This window comes from Mangifera indica, chromosome 15 (assembly GCF_011075055.1).
Source record: "Mangifera indica cultivar Alphonso chromosome 15, CATAS_Mindica_2.1, whole genome shotgun sequence".
Lineage (NCBI taxonomy): Eukaryota > Viridiplantae > Streptophyta > Magnoliopsida > Sapindales > Anacardiaceae > Mangifera > Mangifera indica.
The window spans coordinates 2,104,046-2,122,496 of NC_058151.1; the positions used below are offsets into that span (position 1 = coordinate 2,104,046).

Consider the following 18,451-nt stretch of genomic DNA (forward strand, 5'->3'; position numbering starts at 1 on the left):
AGATGACAAGTTGGTAGGGCGAAGTTGGCATTGCGCAACATGGTGTAGGTAGGCAAGGGAATGAATGGAGGAGAATGCTAGTTGCTTCGATTTTACCAACAGATAAGTAACTAAGCGAGATGTGCTTGATAGAATTAACATCAGTAAGGGAGTCTTGTTGTCGTCGCGACTATGAAACATGCTAGGAATTTAAATTTTATTAGCATGAGATATGTTTAGAAGCTCACTACTTTCTACTTGAAGTTGCTCTAACATTTTATAGTTGAACAGTAAAGATAAGTTGGTTGTGATATGATTTGTCGCACCTGAATCCATGTACCAAGAGTTATTTTGAAGAGCAACAAGAGTGGTCGATTGAGTTTCGAGCCTCATTTCATTTTTTTTGAGGCAAATAAAGAGCATTTTGTAGAGTTACAATGTTAATTTTGGAGTCAATTCGAGAAAGTAAGCTTACTACCACTAAATCATAATTTAAATCTAATCGATTTAGTATACAACTAATAAGTATTTTTTTCATAAATAACTTGTCCTCAAACAATCAACATCTTGGCGTAACCTTTCATGTTAAGTATGTAACTACTTATACTCAAATCATTCTTCTTGTTATCGTGAAGTAAATTTTGTATTTGCAACAATTATGACCTTACTTTAGTAAAAAATTTAGTTTCTCGACTTTGACTCCAAGGGTTGACTTGAATTGATGAGCTGTAGAATCCTTAGATAAAAAGATTTGATTTGAGAACCGATGATATCATGTCAAACAAAACCTTGAATTCACTAATGCAGTGATTATTCCTAAGGTTAGATTTGAGCTAAACCAAGCTCGAATAAAGTGAAACTCATTTTTAAGGAAGCTCAACTCAGGCTCGTCAAGCGTAAAGAATAACTTATTCGTATTCAGCTCGTTTCATGAACCAAGAGTTCGTGTTTGGCTCATACAAGGCTCGGGTTCGCCAAACTTATTCACTTAAATTTAGTTCCCTTGTGGCTTGTGCGGCGTCATTCAAAAAATTTTTTTAATATATTTTAGCTCGGGTTCAGGCTCGTAATCAGTTTTTAAATTTTTTTAAGCTAAGGTTCATATATGTTAGATTCAAGTTTGAACTCGTGATTAATTTTCAAATATATTATAATTCGAATTTGTATATATCATGCTCAAATACAGATTCATTCAAACAAAGCTCGTACCAAATCCGAAAAAACTCACTTTAAATCAAACTCTAGTTATCCCCCTCTATAAAAACAAGTAGCTACCTTTTGATAATTATACTAAAGAATCTACAGCTAACTTCTTCACATCTTCTCTATTCAAGAACTGTGCATTAAAAAATTGCCACTCACTTTTCCATCAACCGTAATCACCGGCGTAACATAAAAAAAAAAAAATTCATAATATTTTTCAATTTTCACTTTATCTTTGTAAAATTTTCGTTGCTCCAACAGTATTGTAATAGACCCTATTTGGAAACCGAAAATTAAGCAGTAGAAATGGGATTTTTTAGCATTACTATTTTTGTTATGACAGAGCTGAAAAGTAAACGTGCATGTTAATTTTATCAAACACGAGAACTAAAAAACCAGGCAGCCGGCATTGATAGCGCAAGACAAATTGACTTAACTGCTAAATGATGACTTATTTTGAATAGAAATCTAACCTACCAACCGCTTCCGTTGCTCCTAATTTTGTCGTAAATATATATTTCGTTATCAATATTTTATGTAATAAAATTATGTGTATTTATTTCATATATTATATATATCATTTTATAATTAAATAATTTTAAATTAATTATAAAATAATATTTAATCATATACTAATACATATAAAATATATATATATATATATATATATATAATTATGTATCTAAAATACGTGTTCATAGTATTATTCTATTTTATAATAAATAATACATATTTTATGATATTATATTATATTATATATGTAAAATATATATATATATAAAAGATATATAAAAATAATAAAATAAAATAAATATATTAAATAATATAATATGTACTTTATAATATAGTACATAAGATTTATATAGATAGATATATTTAAAAAAATGGATAATGTAAAAAATTGTATATATAAGAATTTTTATATTTTTTTAAAAATATTTATAATAATTTCTTAAATGTTAAGGTGTTAATCGAGTTTTTACACCTGGGCTATTTCAGAATCACAGTGGGGCATACAGGTAGACGACACCTTCGCGAACGTCTAAAGGAGGCAATCCCCAATCATCATTCAGCACGTTGCCTCCAAGTCCCCCATTATCTTCTTTGATTATTCTAAGCCACAGTGCCGGATGAAACAATATAAATCACCCTTCTCACCTGCCTATGAATCTTCACCCACACATCCCGAGCACACAGCTGCACCTGCCAACTTCTTCGTCCTTCATTCTACATTATAACTCTTCTCATGGCATCTTATTTGGGCCTCAAGACCTTGGCAGTCATCCTTGCAGTTACCTTCTTTGTTCAAGGAACTCTCGGTAAGCTTTTCTTCACTGAAAATCACAACTGGGTCGTTCATTATTGCAACACTTTTAGGTTAATCCCACACTGATAAAGTGGATGAGCATGTGCGTATTCCACAATAGTTTATAGGCTGTTAAACTGTCTAAATATGTTTTCGATAGATAGTATCTTAACTTCTTAACCTGTCAAAACTCTTGTCTTTGTTGTTACAATTATTCGCAGAATGGTCGACATGCATGGATGAATAAAACAGTGTTATAGATAAATGTTGATCATATATAAGTTTTGCAGGAGAAATAACATGTGAAAACCTTGACCAAGACACATGTGCGTACGCTGTATCGTCGTCGGGCAAGCGCTGTGTGCTGGAGAAGCGTGTGAAAAGGAGCGGCGAGGAGGCGTACACCTGCGGCACATCTGAAATCAAAGCCGATAAATCGACCAACCACATCGAAACTGACCAGTGCCTCTCCGACTGTGGCCTTGAGAGAAAAGTTCTCGGCATCTCCTCCGACTCCCTCCTCGAATCTAAGTTCACCCAAAAACTCTGCTCCTCTCAGTGCTACGACAACTGCCCCAACATCGTCGATCTTTACTTCAATCTCGCCGCCGGTGAAGGTGATTAACGTTCATTAACGCTTTCCTCAAAATCATTATCATTAACGTGTTTTAACATAAGTTTGAACAGTAGGATTTATTTTACTTAATAAAACTAATTCAACCGATTACCGCGGGACCTATGCATGGTAAAGGGTTTTAAGAATGCCAGCAACTTTCATATAATCTGAATCCGTAAAATTTTCGAAATTACCTATATTAAAATAGTTAGTTTTCTACTTCTCAAATCTCCTTTAAATGACAAGTATACTATATCGGTTTCAAAAAGAGAAATTAGTTAATATATAATAGATTAATAGACAAATTAATCAATATCTAATAAGTTAATGACCTCATTAAAGGTCTAATAAACATTAAGGTTCATATCAATATTGTCTACTTAAATCATAATCTAATGATAACTTTCAATCGATGGAAAATATTATATTCATTTTATAGAGGAATTTATCTAATATATAGTAAGATCACATCAAAACCCTAAACTGTAAGGTTCATACTAATATTATCTATTAAAATTATAACCTTTAAGTATATTTGATTAATTTTTTATTATTCAATTTTATTAAACCGAAATCATAATTAATGTTACTCTATCTCACAAAAATTTTTAACATAGACTAACTAAATTTCAGGTGTGTTTCTTCCCAAATTGTGTGAAACAAGAGGGAGAAACGTTCGAAGACAAATGTCAGAAATCCAAAGCTCTGGTTTTACTGCAGCTGCACCTGCCCAGGCAGTGAAATTCTTGTCTGATCCAGTTGCAGCTGCACCTAGCGTTTGATCTGATAGAGCAATGTGCTCTGGAATAGCCCTAGTTTTATACATATAGCCGTGTGTAATTTTATAATAAAATGGTGTTGTAATGAGAGTTTGACAGAAGAACTTGAGTGCAACTCCATTAACTTCAAGATTTTGTCTTCAAAGGTCACTTCCCAGCGATGGAGCTCCAATTTTAATGTATTTTAGCAAGGTTGCACAGTGTGCCATAGTTATCTCTGTTTGTTTTGTTCATGTAGTTGGCTTGCAAAACTAAGTTAATAAAAATTTAAAATCCTGAAGAGTTTGCTAGTATTATAATTCTATCCAAAATAGAATATCAAAAATAATATCTATGAATCAGAATCAAGGAATCAAAATCATATCAAATCAAAATAATACTTTTTATTTAACATATCCTTTATGAACACGTAAGACGGAAATCTTAATGTTAGATGGAAACATAATATACAATGAATCAAAATTACAACCATACATTTTTTTACGAAATAATATACATTTTTCACCACATAAATATAGCGATGATTTGAAAATTTCATTTTGATATCTCAAAAGAAACACATTGGTAGTTCGAGTAGGAGCTTTGAAAGCAAAATTAATAATTTTGAATTAGAGATAAAATAACATGTAATCATATTATTTGTATACTGAATTGTTTACCAAAAAATGTGTAAACATATCATTCTCTTTTTTTAACATATTATTAATTTTTTTCCATTAAGTTTTAGGAACATTTAATTTTTAATGTACTCAGTTTTAAGTATTCAATTATATACTTAGATGATATGTCAAATGTAATTAAGTATTACTTTATCATTAATTCAAAATCATCTAATCAAATTGTAACACATCATCCAATACCTAATTAAATACTCCGAACTGGATGAACGTAGTTTTGTCAATTTTTATATGAGCAATGCTATATGTATACGTTTGACACATAATTTGTGTATACATATAATGTGTAATCGTATAATTGGGCATTGTTTTATTTTTCATTCAAAATGACTAATCTCATGATGATATATCATCTGTATACGTAAATTATGTATAAAAAATTATATATATATATATATATATATATATATATATATATATATATATATATATATATAGTTTTATTATTTTTTATATCTAAGTGCATCTAAAATATTTTCAACAATGATGTATTATTATGGTGCATCCACGAAACACACATTCTTTTTGTTCAATCAATTTCCAACCACTACCAACTCAGCACCTTCTTTCCTAAAATATAAGCCTTACGGGCTGACCCGGCCAACAAAATTTTGTAGAAAATAAATATTTTTATTTCTTATTGAATTTAACACATTTCACACTGAAATTTCAATAGGTTAAGCATCAACTGCTTAACTTTTTATGTTTTAAACAATTTCAATCAGTTGAGAATCATCCGTCGCCTTCACTTTATTTCAACTATCAATGAATGTGTCAGATTCTAGAAAAACAACTGACTCTTGAATATGAGTTGAGCTCAAAATTCTATTTAAGTTTGAATTAGGGTTTCAATTTAAATAAAGGAATCAAATTTAAGCTTAATTTTATATAAATTAAATTGAACTTAATTTTAATTTAATTCAAATCGAACTCTAAATCTAGTGAAATTGCATTTTGTAGGAAGATTTTCCAGTGAAATTGCATTTTCTAAGAAATTTGGAAAATTCGTCTCCACTAAAAGGATTCAAGAGTTTTTGGGCCATCAATACTCGATTTTGGCCCAAATCATTAAATGTAAACAGAAGAATCAATGATAGAAATTCAATTGTATTTAAAATAATAAGGTCAATTTATTTATTTATTTATTTTTAAAAACGAGAAATCTCTTTTGAATTAGATTATCATTTTATGAGATTGAATTAATCACACTAGATATAATAAATCTGGGTCTAATGGTTAACCTTATAATCACTAAACTAACGAAGGTCAATTTTATTAAATTAGACATCTCATCGTACAATAATTAATTTTTTTTAATAAAAGTTTTTAGATAAATACAAAATTTAACTTTAAAATAACGTTAATAAGGATTTGCACCTTTCTCTTATGTTTGAAATCCATTTTCTTTACTACTCAAGCTATTCGACAGTTATATGATAATTAATTATTACAAATTTGGTACAATTTATGATTATTAGATTATGAATTACGATTGTTTGATAAATAATCTAAAAAGTTGATGGTTTGTATTAAAATGTTTAATACTTAGAGTAAAAATGTAAAAAATGTATTAAGCTAATAATCCAATAATTTAAAAAAATGAATAAATTGGTGATCTTTTATTTCTTTATATTTATATATTTTAAAATTTTATTTAAATTTTACTATATTGTATTATTCAAGGTCCCCTAAACCCTACTTTCTTAACAGCAAAAATTCCTAATTTTTTTCTTATGATCAAAAGACTATTGCCAACACTAGGTTTGCTAAAATGACAATTTTTCATTTTTTAAGTTTCAAAAGTACCGAATGATTATCTGTCATCCAATTCTATTTGTGAATTATATTAAGTCAAAGGGTAAGATAGTCATTTTACAATGATTTCTCTATTTTATATTTTCTTTTCGAAATGATGTCTGTTTGAGGGTAAACTGTAATTTTTTAAAATATTAAGAGTGTAAATGAAAATTTTTAGAGGGTTATTAGCAATTTTAAAAAAGTTATGGGGTTTTTTTATAGTTTTAAAAATTTTGATATACCCCTCAATAGTTTCAACTATAACAGTTATATCTTAAAAAAATTGAATAAAACATAACACATTATGGTTAGTTAAATTTCTGACATTTTTAAGGTTTGAAGGATTATTTTTTTAAAATTTATAATTTAATATTATATTAATTGTTAATGAAAGTTTTATAATTTCAATAGGAGAACAAATCAGTTATTTATAGAAAAATCAAATAGAATTCACTAACAAAAATAAATAGTAAGTAAGAATTTGTTTTTTGAAATTTATAAGGTGAGACGTTATGATTTTATCAAACCTTGGGTGGGAAATAGTCATTTGGTCTTATCTTTACATCCAAATGTGTACACATGTTAATAGAAGTTTTGTTTTTAGTAATAAAGAATCTCATCCAAATCAGACTATCTTTTGAAAACCAAACGAACCACACCCTAAGTTTAATGATTGGACTCACAACTATTACAATATATAAGTTAAGAGTTAAATATTGAAATATCATCAAAAAAAATTTAAACTTATACTCTTTTACATATAAAACTTCTCTATTACCGCTCAAACTAATTTTTACAGGTTAGATAGAAGTTATTAGATGAGATGTAAAAGTTGCCAAGTGCCTCACATTTATAGCAAGCATCGTTAATCTGGTGAGAAATATTAGTTTGTCAAGGGCTTTTTTATGAGCACCCCAATACTTTTTCTGAACTAAATGGCACCCCTAAATGATCTCCTTTAAGCATCAAATAACAGAGTATTTTATTTTGATCCCCTAGAATCAGAGTTTGTTATGTTGAATTTATAAATTCAAAATATTTAATCATTTCATCAAGCTTTAATAAGATTTGTAGTATATTCTCCAAATATCATCTGTGTCTATAATATTATATATGTCAGACTGGTCATGTTAGGCACCGAAAAAACAGCATGTTTGTCGAATTTGGCTTTGATGGATATGAAAAAAGTGACACGAGGTTCTATCAGGCGTTGAGATTAGGTCTGCCCTTACAGTTTGCAGGCGATTGTTGGGTAGAGGGGAACAGGAAGAAAAGAAAAATAAGTTGGGTTGGAAAGTGAAAGTTAAAAAAAGTTAGGGATAGGATGACAACGGGAAGGAGTAGGACGGGATCTCAATTCTTGTCCTCGTCCCTAAAGGGGATATTAATCCCCGTCCCTGACTCATCCTTGTTATGGGGATGAAAATGATTTGTTGTCTCCTTCTTGTGAAGAAAAATTACCTCCCTGTCCTCGCAGGGAAAAATCTCATCAAATATAAAGATGATTCGTTATCTTCGTCTTGATGAAAGCTGGAGATAGACTAAAATAGAGAGAGAACACAGTTGTAGTCATCTCCACCCATTAGTAGTGGAGATTGAAAAACCCTTATAAGAAAAAATGTCATTTTTCAAACTTTAAGTGGGATAAAATTGTTAGATTTTTAAATTAAAAAATGTGATATATTTTTAGTTTTTTTTTTTAATTTTACTCTTAACCTTAATAATAAATTTTAGTAAAAAAGTGATTGAATTTGTAAAAATTAACTGATGAAAACTTTGAAAAATAAACAATGATTTTAAAATTGGATTGAATTGGTCGGTTCAGCCGGTTGAATTGGAAACTGGCTCTAAGTTTGACCCGATTAATATAAAAAATAGTTTTTCATTGACTCGGTCAAACCCAGTCAAAAACTAAGTTTGACCAAATGAACCAGTCAAAATCGAGTTTGACCAAAATTTTTATTTTTTTAATTTTAATTATTTTTGAGTAATTTGGTTATTTTTCATTAGATTGAATGAATTTTTAAAGATTTGTAAAGAAAAATAAGCTCAAAAATAAAAAAAAAATAAAAAAATATTTCATATTTATTAAAATATCTTCTATAGGTAATAATTTATAAAACTATTATTTTTTTGAATCATGAGATTAAAACTTTTTTATTTTAATTGTTTTTATTAAAATCAAATAAATAATTATTACTCGTTAAAAATGATATGTTCTAATTTTTATATGTGTACGTATCTTAATTATTTTATATTTTTTACAAACTTTTAAATAAAATCTATTTATTATAATTTAATAATAAGATAAATTAATTAATTTTCTGATTAAATCAATTGAATCATAAAATAATGCTATAATTGATTCAATCACCAATTGATTTTAAAAACATTGAAAGTAAGTAAACTTTGAATAAGTTGGCCATCATTATTAGTTAAAAAAATACACCGTTGTCCACATCGTCAAACTTGCAACCAATAATTATCATAGCTTTAGGGACACGTGTAAGAATCTGTAACTACAAGTAAACTTATTACGTAAACCCAGTTCCACCAAATCACATCTTAAATTGGATCATTTTTGGAATCTTACAATTTTAAATTTTAAATTTTAAATCTAATTACTGTTATAAATATTGTTCATATTCATAAATTTTTTGATTTTATAAAGAATATATTAGGGTTAATCTTTGAAATTTCAGATTTAAATATTATCTCATATTTATAAAATAATTGATTTTACAAAAAAAATATTTAAATTAATTTTTTAAACTTTAAGTTAATATATTATCTTATATTTATAAAACTTCTAGTTTTATAATTAGTATTCAGAATATTATAGTATTTAAAACTTTAATTTTAATTATATTTCGGACTTTGAATCCATATTTTTAACAAGTTATGTAAATTTCATGCTACAAATATGATATAATCAATATAAAATAAATAAATATTTTAATAAAATTTGAGACTTCAAACTCATGTGTGTGTGTATATATATATATATATATAATATTCAAAATTTCAGGTTCAGATTTATAATTTTACAAATTTCATATAATAAATTATATTCAAGACTTTAAGTCTAGATTTATAATTTTATAAACTTCAAGTTATAAATTAAATTCAATTAAAAATAAAAAATTAAATAAAATATTTACTATTCATATTTGATAAATATGATAATATCATAAATAAGGTATTTGTATTTGTTATATATAAATAAAATAATAATATAATTAAAAAATAATTAATATTAAAATATATCTAAACTCATCCTATTAACACTATATTATAAATATGATAAAGAATTACATGAAAATGTTTTTGTAATTAAACAAAAGTTTAAACAGAAGAAGACGACAAACGAAGTAAACGTAAGAAAGAATGAAAAGAAAACGCAAGAGAGATGAAATGACAGGGGCAGTTCAGTATGCATTAAATACAGTCACACGAAACTTTCAAATTTTCCTCTCACGTGGCGGAAAAATCCACATATGTAACAACTACATTATATTCTATTAAATGTTTATGATAATTAAAAAGGACTGAAATTAGAATCAGGAATTTAAAGTCTGCATAGGGCTATTTTGAATTGCCACGTGGCTAACCCAGGCCAAATCCTGCCAAAACCAAGATATGGGCCATGTTGGCCCAATTCTCTCCAACACCCTGCGTATATAAAGAGATCGTCTCTGCCGAATGCACTTACCAAATTGTTCTCTGCTTTGTTGTCTATCTCTGTTCATTTCGGTGCTCTTATCCCTGGATCTTCTTCTGTTTTATTTATTATTTTAATTTTGAAAAAAATAAGATTTTTTTTTTACTGTATTTATAAATTAAAAGGATGGAAGGTGTTACGGTCAGTGGATTGTTTAAGCAGGCAGTCGAAAATTTTCCGTCACGGAGAGCTGTGTCGCTCTCCGGCAAGTTCGATTTGACGTATTCTCGGCTTCATGAACTTGTTGAACGCGCCGCTGCTTGCCTTGCGGCTGCGGGGATTAAAGCCGGCGATGTTGTTGCACTCACCTTTCCAAGCACAGTCGAGGTTTGGTTTTATTTATTTATCTAGGTTGAATACGTTCAACATTTGAAAATCTAAAAGACTGAATTGCAGATTTTGTTGTTACAGATGGTGATAATGATTTTGGCCGTAATCCGAGCACGTGCCACCGCCTTGCCGCTCAATCCAGCGTATACGTCCGACGAGTTCGAGTTTTACTTATCAGACTCAGAAGCGAAGCTTTTATTTACACCAATTCAAGGAAATCCTCAGGCTCAAGCCGCAGCTTCCAAGCTCAAAATTCAACAAGCCACGGCGCATTTCCCAGAGCCTGAATCAGAACTCTCTCTTTCACTGCCTCTGTCCCAGTCAAACTCCAACTTAATCGATAAACTCATCAATGATCCATCTGACGACGCAATTTTCCTCCACACTTCAGGCACTACGAGCCGGCCGAAAGGCGTCCCGTTAACTCAGCTCAATTTAGCTTCCTCTATGCAAAACATCAAATTCGTTTACAAACTCACCGAGTCTGACTCAACTGTTCTGGTACTCCAGCTTTTTCATGTTCACGGCTTGGTGGCCGGCTTACTGAGCTCTCTCGGAGCTGGTGCCGCCGTGGCTCTTCCAGCCGCTGGCAGGTTTTCGGTTTCAACATTCTGGAAAGACATGGTCAAATATAATGCCACATGGTACACAGCGGTCCCCACCATACACCAGATCATATTAGACCGCCACATGAATAACCCGGAAGCTTTTTACCCGAAAGTCCGATTTATCCGGAGCTGCAGCGCCTCGCTGCCGCCGAGTGTATTTACCCGGCTAGAAGAAACATTTGGTGCTCCAGTTTTAGAAGCTTATGCAATGACTGAGGCGAGCCATTTAATGGCATCCAATCCATTACCAGAAGACGGCCCACACAAGCCCGGGTCGGTGGGTCGACCGGTGGGTCAAGAAATGGCGATTTTGGATGAAAATGGTGCGCATCAGAAGACAGAAGTTCGAGGTGAAGTGTGTATTAAGGGACCCAATGCGACCAAAGGGTACAAAAATAACCCTGAGGCTAATCGGTCCGCCTTTCTATACGGGTGGTTTCACACCGGCGACATCGGGTATTTTGATTCCGATGGATATTTGCATCTGGTGGGTCGGATCAAGGAGCTTATCAACCGTGGAGGTAATTATATGATTTTTTTTTTTTAATCTTTAATTTTTCAAATATATGATTTAATAAAGAAATAACATGCAACAACTTTTCATTAAAATGCAATTGTAAAGTCCTAATGAATTTCAGGGGAGAAAATATCACCAATTGAAGTGGATGCAGTCCTTGTATCTCATCCTGATATTGCCCAAGCTGTTGCTTTTGGAGTCCCTGATGAGAAATACGGTGAAGAGGTAAGAACAAGAAACCGGACAGGCAGATTCGAGTTATCAAATCGTGTTGGTTCAGGTTTTAGGATAGACTCTAATTCGAACCTGATCATTAAATTTTTTAACCCTAACCCAATATAAATTATGTTATGATTAATCTAACACGGCTCGGACTCAGCTTGAATAAAAAAATATAAATAAAGAATAATTAAAGTAATCACAATAATACGAAGGCAATTTGGAAGGATTTTATTGATGCTTCAACATTTTTATAATCTGTCGCTAAGAAGGTAACATTGGTCAATTCGGCTTTAGATTAGTTCGATTATTTTCGTCTTAACACTATCACAATCCAATTTAGTTCATATTATATTGGGTGGACCCAAATTAGATTTCTTTAGAAAACATCAATCCCAATTCAATTCTTGTTATATTATATTAACAGATTGTATTGAAAATTAACACTTTATACGAATTGAGATGATTTCTCTCTTATTCCTTTCTAAATGTGTTTTTGTGATGGTTTGTTTCCAACAGATAAACTGCGCTGTAATTCCTCGACAAGGATCAAAGATTGATGAAGAAGAGGTGGTGAGTTTTTGCAAGAAAAATCTTGCAGCTTTTAAGGTCCCTAAGAGAGTTTTTATCACAAATTCATTCCCTAGAACTGCCACTGGAAAGATTCAACGGCGGATTGTGGCAGAGCACTACCTTTCTCAAATCTCAACTGCCAAAAGTTCCCAAGTTTGGAGCTTAACTTTAGAGAAAGTCGACTGATGGAAAGTGATCTGATGGGGGAAAGGATTGTATAATTTTTTTCGTATTGAATTTGATGGTCTATATAAATAATATAATAATGAAAATATTTCAATTCAAATTTGTGACCAAGATTTATAATTCGAATCCATAACTCATTAACAAAATAATGATAAGTAAAATAATATCATTTTAACTATTATTTAATATAATTCAAATCAAACCATAAAACATATCAAGTCATCCATCTGACTCTTACATCAAACCGAACCAAATTTTCTCAAACTAAAGTTTAACTTGATTTCAAAAAGCTTTACCAAACCTATTGAGACAAGCTGAACTGATTTTCAAATCCAAACTCTGTTTAAGTCCAACCCTAGAAGTAAACATCGAATTAATATTGAATTAAACCAAATCGAGCCAATTTTCAAACCTAAACTAACTCAATTCAAGTCTAGTTAAGTAAATTTAGATCTGGGCTTATAACACTACCTGATAGAATGCAATCAATCATACAAGTTAGAAGATTAAAATGAGAATGTAGCACGAAAAATTGCCAAAAGCATGCCCAGGGAAGAGCCAAAGGCAAGCGTTGAAACTGATTCTAAACACAAAATAGAGGGAGATGCCCATAGCCACTTACTATTAAAGGTGAATATGTTCTCTATAACCCAACACCCTATAAACTACAACACTAGAACCAAACAAGAAAACACACCACATAACACTAATCCAAAAATCCAAATAAGGTATTCGGATACGAAATCAAGTTCTCAACATAAATGCAGTAAATTGAACATCCAGACACTGAACAGATACAATACCTATCAATCCTCCTCTTGAACTTCATCCTCATCTTCATATTCATAACCTTCCTCATCTGCAGTTGCATCTTGATACTGTTGGTATTCAGAAACCAGATCATTCATGTTGCTCTCAGCCTCAGTAAACTCCATCTCATCCATTCCCTCTCCTGTGTACCAATGCAAGAAAGCTTTTCTGCGGAACATGGCTGTGAACTGCTCACTCACCCTCCTGAACATTTCCTGGATTGATGTGGAGTTACCAATAAATGTTGAAGCCATTTTGAGACCAGTTGGGGGGATATCACAAACAGTAGACTTCACATTGTTGGGGATCCACTCAACAAAGTAGGATGAGTTCTTGTTCTGTACGTTGATCATCTGTTCATCAACTTCCTTGGTGCTCATCTTGCCACGGAACATGGCTGAGGCAGTCAAATACCGACCATGGCGAGGATCAGCAGCACACATCATGTTCTTGGCATCCCACATCTGTTGAGTGAGCTCTGGAACAGTGAGGGCCCTGTATTGCTGGGATCCACGAGATGTAAGAGGAGCAAACCCAACCATGAAGAAATGCAGGCGAGGGAATGGAATAAGATTAACTGCAAGCTTGCGGAGATCAGAGTTAAGTTGACCAGGGAAGCGAAGGCAGCATGTCACACCACTCATGGTGGCAGAAATAAGGTGATTCAAGTCTCCAACTGGATGTAAACAGGAAAGATTGTTAGATTTGATGATTCTTTAAGCATAACATTGATCACAAAAACCTAAAAAAAGACAAATCAGAGATAACCATTCTATATAGAACAATTCTACCATCTCCCTCAACCCACAAAAAAAATGTTGCTCCAAACTCATTAGAAGTACCAACTACAGCAGCAAGTGTGCAGCATAGAATAAACATGTGAACCATTTAATGTAAGCATGCTAAAAAACTCTCTAATTTTCTTTTACAATGAACTAGTCAGCTAAAAACAATAGATGTATTAGCGAACTACAACCATTCATTTGGATATACTTATATATCTAGGCCAACTTACTTAAGTCCCAAGTCAGGATTCAGGTATCTACAAGTGGGAGAACAAACAGCACTATTTTCTAATGGTGCCTTCTGACACAATATATGCAGATTCAAGAATAGAAGAAAAGATATCTATTTTCCACACCATGAAGTACCCATCTTCTGACTTTTGGCTGCTATTGACAAGAGCATTCTTACAAATCATCACAAGAAAAATCAAATAATGAATCTTTGACAACACAAAATAGATAACATTTTCTCAAGTGCTAGTGCAATGCCACATATCAGACACAGCAATGAATTGAACCCTGCATAAGTTGCAAAACAGTAGCACCATCCACAATATACAATTAGCTTTTTAATGAAGCTCTTCAAACCTAAATTGAAAAGGTGAGATTAACTTACAGCTAGGAGTAGTGAGCTTCAGGGTTCTGAAGCAGATATCATAAAGAGCTTCATTGTCCAAAACCATACACTCATCTGCATTTTCAACAAGCTGGTGAACAGAAAGTGTAGCATTGTAAGGTTCCACAACAGTGTCAGACACCTTGGGGGAGGGAAACACTGAAAAAGTAAGCATCATCCTATCTGGATACTCTTCTCTGATCTTGGAAATCAAAAGCGTTCCCATACCAGAACCAGTACCACCTCCCAAAGAGTGGCATACTTGGAAACCTGAAACCAAAACCGAATGAAAACTTTGAGCCCCAATAAGCGAACAAACAAATGACATAAGGTTCCATGCAAGCCAAAGCAATTTAAAATTGACCCAATTCCACAATCATATCACTGTTCGTACAATATTATCAAATTAAAGAAAATCATGTACAAGCGCTCAGGTTACTAACTATTTAATATTCAATCGCCAATTCTTGTTTCTTACAGAACTTATGTATAGTTTCAATTTCCATAAAAAATAAAGAATAGAGAAAAAGCTTTCATGGACAGCATCCAAACAGAGCATAGATCAGATAGATATGCAACCCCAGCTATGAAAACTACTAAAAACGAAAATATAAGTTTCTTAACACCACCGAGTTAACTCTGATCCAGCGTTTACTATCACATTGAACAAAACTAAAAATGCAAAACAGGTAAATAAAAAATCTAAATAAGCTTCTAAAAATAAGAAAACAGTGAAACAAATACGCAATCAACAAAAATCAGAAAATATTTACAAAATCAACTTCTTAAAAACAAAAATGTACTAAAAGATACTGAAAACACTTAACTAAAACAAAATACCTTGCAAGCAATCACAGTTCTCAGCCTCTTTCCTGACAACATCAAGAACAGAGTCGATCAACTCAGCTCCTTCGGTATAGTGTCCCTTGGCCCAGTTATTTCCAGCACCAGACTGTCCGAACACAAAGTTATCCGGCCTAAAAATCTGACCGTACGGCCCAGATCTGAGACTGTCCATGGTTCCTGGCTCCAGATCCATGAGTACAGCTCGAGGAACAAACCGTCCACAACTGGCCTCGTTGTAGTACACATTCACCCTCTCAAGCTGCAGATCGTTGTCACCACCGTACCTCCCTGTCGAGTCGATCCCGTGCTCGGCGCACACCACCTCCCAGAACTTAGCTCCGATCTGGTTGCCACATTGGCCTCCTTGTATGTGAAGAATCTCACGCATTTTCAGAGAAAGTGAATCAGAGACTGGATTTTTGTTCCCTTTAAAATGAGTAAACGAGAGCTAAGCAAGAATGAGATGAGAAGAAGAGACTTCGAGATATTTATAGAAGGGAAGTACGGAGTGAGGTTTCGCCGTTAGATAGGGCAAGATTAGACGGAGATTGTGACGGAATCGTTGGTTTAAGGGGGAATTTTGAATTTTGAATTTTTTAGAAAACTGGAAATCTATTTTGGCTAATGTTAACAGAAGACCACGCGAATTTGTGAGAAGTGCAAACACGCGCTCGAGGCATGTGGGGAAGAAAGAAAAGGGAGGTGGATAGGGTTGTGTTGTAACCTGTTGGCGTGCACATGAAGAGAAGAAAGCGGCCACGTGATTGTCATGTGCCTAGCACTTTCTAAACAAATCCAAAAGTAAACACGTCGCCCCACCCGATTACAAACTTAAGGTCAAATTTTGATAATTTGTCTTATTTATTTTTCTAGGATCAAATAATTAGACAAATTTTATTTGAAACCTAGAAATTAATAAGAAAATCAAATATTATTGAAAGATACATTTGATTTTTTTTTTGTAACGAAATATTATATTCGAATCCATCTATGATAAGTCACCCAACCCGATTTACATCAATTGCCAATTAACAATTGGACTTATATATATAATATCCAAAACTACATTTTCTCTTCTCTGTTAATGCAAAATACAAAGAATGCAACCCCTAAGAACCAACAATACTGCAAACAGAACAATAAACAGTCTCCCAAATTTAGAATCCAAAAAAATGCAATATGCGGTCAAATTGTGTTATGAAAATTAATTAATAACAACGCTATAAACATCGTAGATCATCTAATAAACAGAATCGAAATATGGGTACGAAATAAATTTATTGCTCGATTTATAGAATTACAAAAATGGCATGTTTAATTTCTAATAATAAAAGGCCAAATGACCATTTCCCACCCAATGTTTGATATAAATCTAACTTCTCAATTGCTAATTATCGAAAATTTAAATATCTATTCATCTATTAAATTTTACTTTTACTATTATTATTAGGAATGAAATTATTATTTGTTAAAACATTTAAAAAATAAAAAATTTATCATATTTCCCTCCTAAGTTTAAAAATCTAACAAAGTTTCCCCATTCAAGATTTGAAAAGTGACAATTTCCCACTTTGGGTTTTATTTTTTACCTTGATTTTCCAATGAGCTTCTTCGTCATTGTCGTCATCGTCGATCTCTTCTTCCCAACTCTCTTTCTCACTCTCTAGCACTCCCTCTAGCTCCAAACGTCGCCAATTTCCACCGTTGACAACGAACAATTGTTGATGACAATGGAAAGCACACAAAGGAAGGTGAAGGGCGATGCACAAAGGAAAACAATGGACGACGGATGACAGACAACAAAGCTATTTGAAACCACGAAGGAAGACAGTTCATCTTCTTCGAAGACGAAGCTATTTCGTCTTTGTCAAAGACAAAGCAATTTCATCTGTCTTTAACGAAGGCGATCAAAAGGTGAAGAGAGAGCAATCAGGAAGGTGGGATGGAGAGAGCCGATGGCGATTGATTGTCACATAGATGGGTCTGGAAACTGTAGGGAGATTAAGGGTGAAAATGATATTTTTTAAAGCTTTGCAGGGCAGTTACATATTAAAAAGTATGAAAGTTTTGCAATCCTAAATTTGAGGAGAGGGGGGAGAATTAGTTTTTAAACCTATAAATAATAATGAGATTAGAGAATAAAAATAAAAATTTCAAAATTTAAAGATAATTTTAAAATATAAATTTAAATAAAAATTTTATTTCGTCTAATAATAATTAAATTTAATAGATAAATAAATATTTAAATTTTTTATCATTAATAAAAAAATTAAGTTTTACATATCAAACCTCAGATGAAAAATAATCATTTAACTTAAAAAAATCTTACTTAAATCAAATCATCTTTTCAAAAATAATTTAATTAAATCAAACAAATAAAACTTATTCCATCACTCAAACTATTCATCAGAGACAAAGATACAAAATTAGTTATAAGGTATGGGAAACTCATAATTGGTACCAAACGTAAGGGCTGAGAATTATCAAGTACAGAAATGGGGCCATCGGAGAAGAAGAGTGGAGTCGTTGAAATGGACAAAATTAGAAGCAACGTATTAGACAAAACTGACACAAAGCGAGAGCAGTTGTATAAATGCCACACTGCCACAATTCAATCCTTCCATGCCAAGCAAAGCAAAGCAAAGCATCTTCCTTTCTTTCAAACCCGCTCCACATGATTGACTTTTTATTTCCTTATAGTCAAATTTTATATCTAATACCGATAAAATTATATGTATCATATCTAAATATATAAATAAATAATTATTTATTGATAAATTTTATAATTATTAAATCAAAATTTTTATTTTTATATATTATTAAAAAATTTAAATCCAAACTTTTCATCTTAAAAACAAATCTTTTTACCGTCTAAATCATTTA

The 18,451-nt window shown here is 31.8% G+C and overlaps 2 protein-coding genes and 1 pseudogene across 2 annotated transcripts; 2 read left to right on the forward strand and 1 right to left on the reverse strand.

Moving 5' to 3' along the window:
• Positions 1–2,339: 2,339 nt before the first annotated feature.
• On the forward strand, positions 2,340–4,179 carry LOC123197696. The gene is made up of 3 exons (XM_044612032.1): positions 2,340–2,501; positions 2,779–3,105; positions 3,738–4,179. Exons 1-3 carry the CDS (start codon positions 2,429–2,431, stop codon positions 3,884–3,886), a joined length of 549 nt encoding a protein of 182 aa, XP_044467967.1. The 5' UTR covers positions 2,340–2,428; the 3' UTR covers positions 3,887–4,179.
• Positions 4,180–9,829: 5,650 nt separating this feature from the next.
• On the forward strand, positions 9,830–12,567 carry LOC123197694 (annotated as a pseudogene).
• A 476-nt stretch (positions 12,568–13,043) lies between these two features.
• Positions 13,044–16,037, reverse strand: LOC123197695 (tubulin beta-1 chain). The gene is made up of 3 exons (XM_044612031.1): positions 15,563–16,037; positions 14,723–14,992; positions 13,044–13,997 (listed from the first exon to the last, which is right to left on the reverse strand). Exons 1-3 carry the CDS (start codon positions 15,954–15,956, stop codon positions 13,318–13,320), a joined length of 1,344 nt encoding a protein of 447 aa, XP_044467966.1. The 5' UTR covers positions 15,957–16,037; the 3' UTR covers positions 13,044–13,317.
• Between the last annotated feature and the right edge of the window lie 2,414 nt (positions 16,038–18,451).

Bases quoted from the DNA above. Each gene is read 5' to 3' on its own strand.
- LOC123197696 (XM_044612032.1), top strand. From the start codon at position 2,429: ATGGCATCTTATTTGGGCCTCAAGACCTTGGCAGTCATCCTTGCAGTT. The intron at 2,502-2,778 runs GTAAGCTTTTCT...TAAGTTTTGCAG, and splicing joins CTTTGTTCAAGGAACTCTCG to GAGAAATAACATGTGAAAAC. The intron at 3,106-3,737 runs GTGATTAACGTT...ACTAAATTTCAG, and splicing joins CAATCTCGCCGCCGGTGAAG to GTGTGTTTCTTCCCAAATTG.
- LOC123197695 (XM_044612031.1), bottom strand. From the start codon at position 15,956: ATGCGTGAGATTCTTCACATACAAGGAGGCCAATGTGGCAACCAGATC. The intron at 14,993-15,562 runs GTATTTTGTTTT...TTTTGGTTTCAG, and splicing joins GAACTGTGATTGCTTGCAAG to GTTTCCAAGTATGCCACTCT. The intron at 13,998-14,722 runs GTAAGTTAATCT...GTTTACATCCAG, and splicing joins GAAGCTCACTACTCCTAGCT to TTGGAGACTTGAATCACCTT.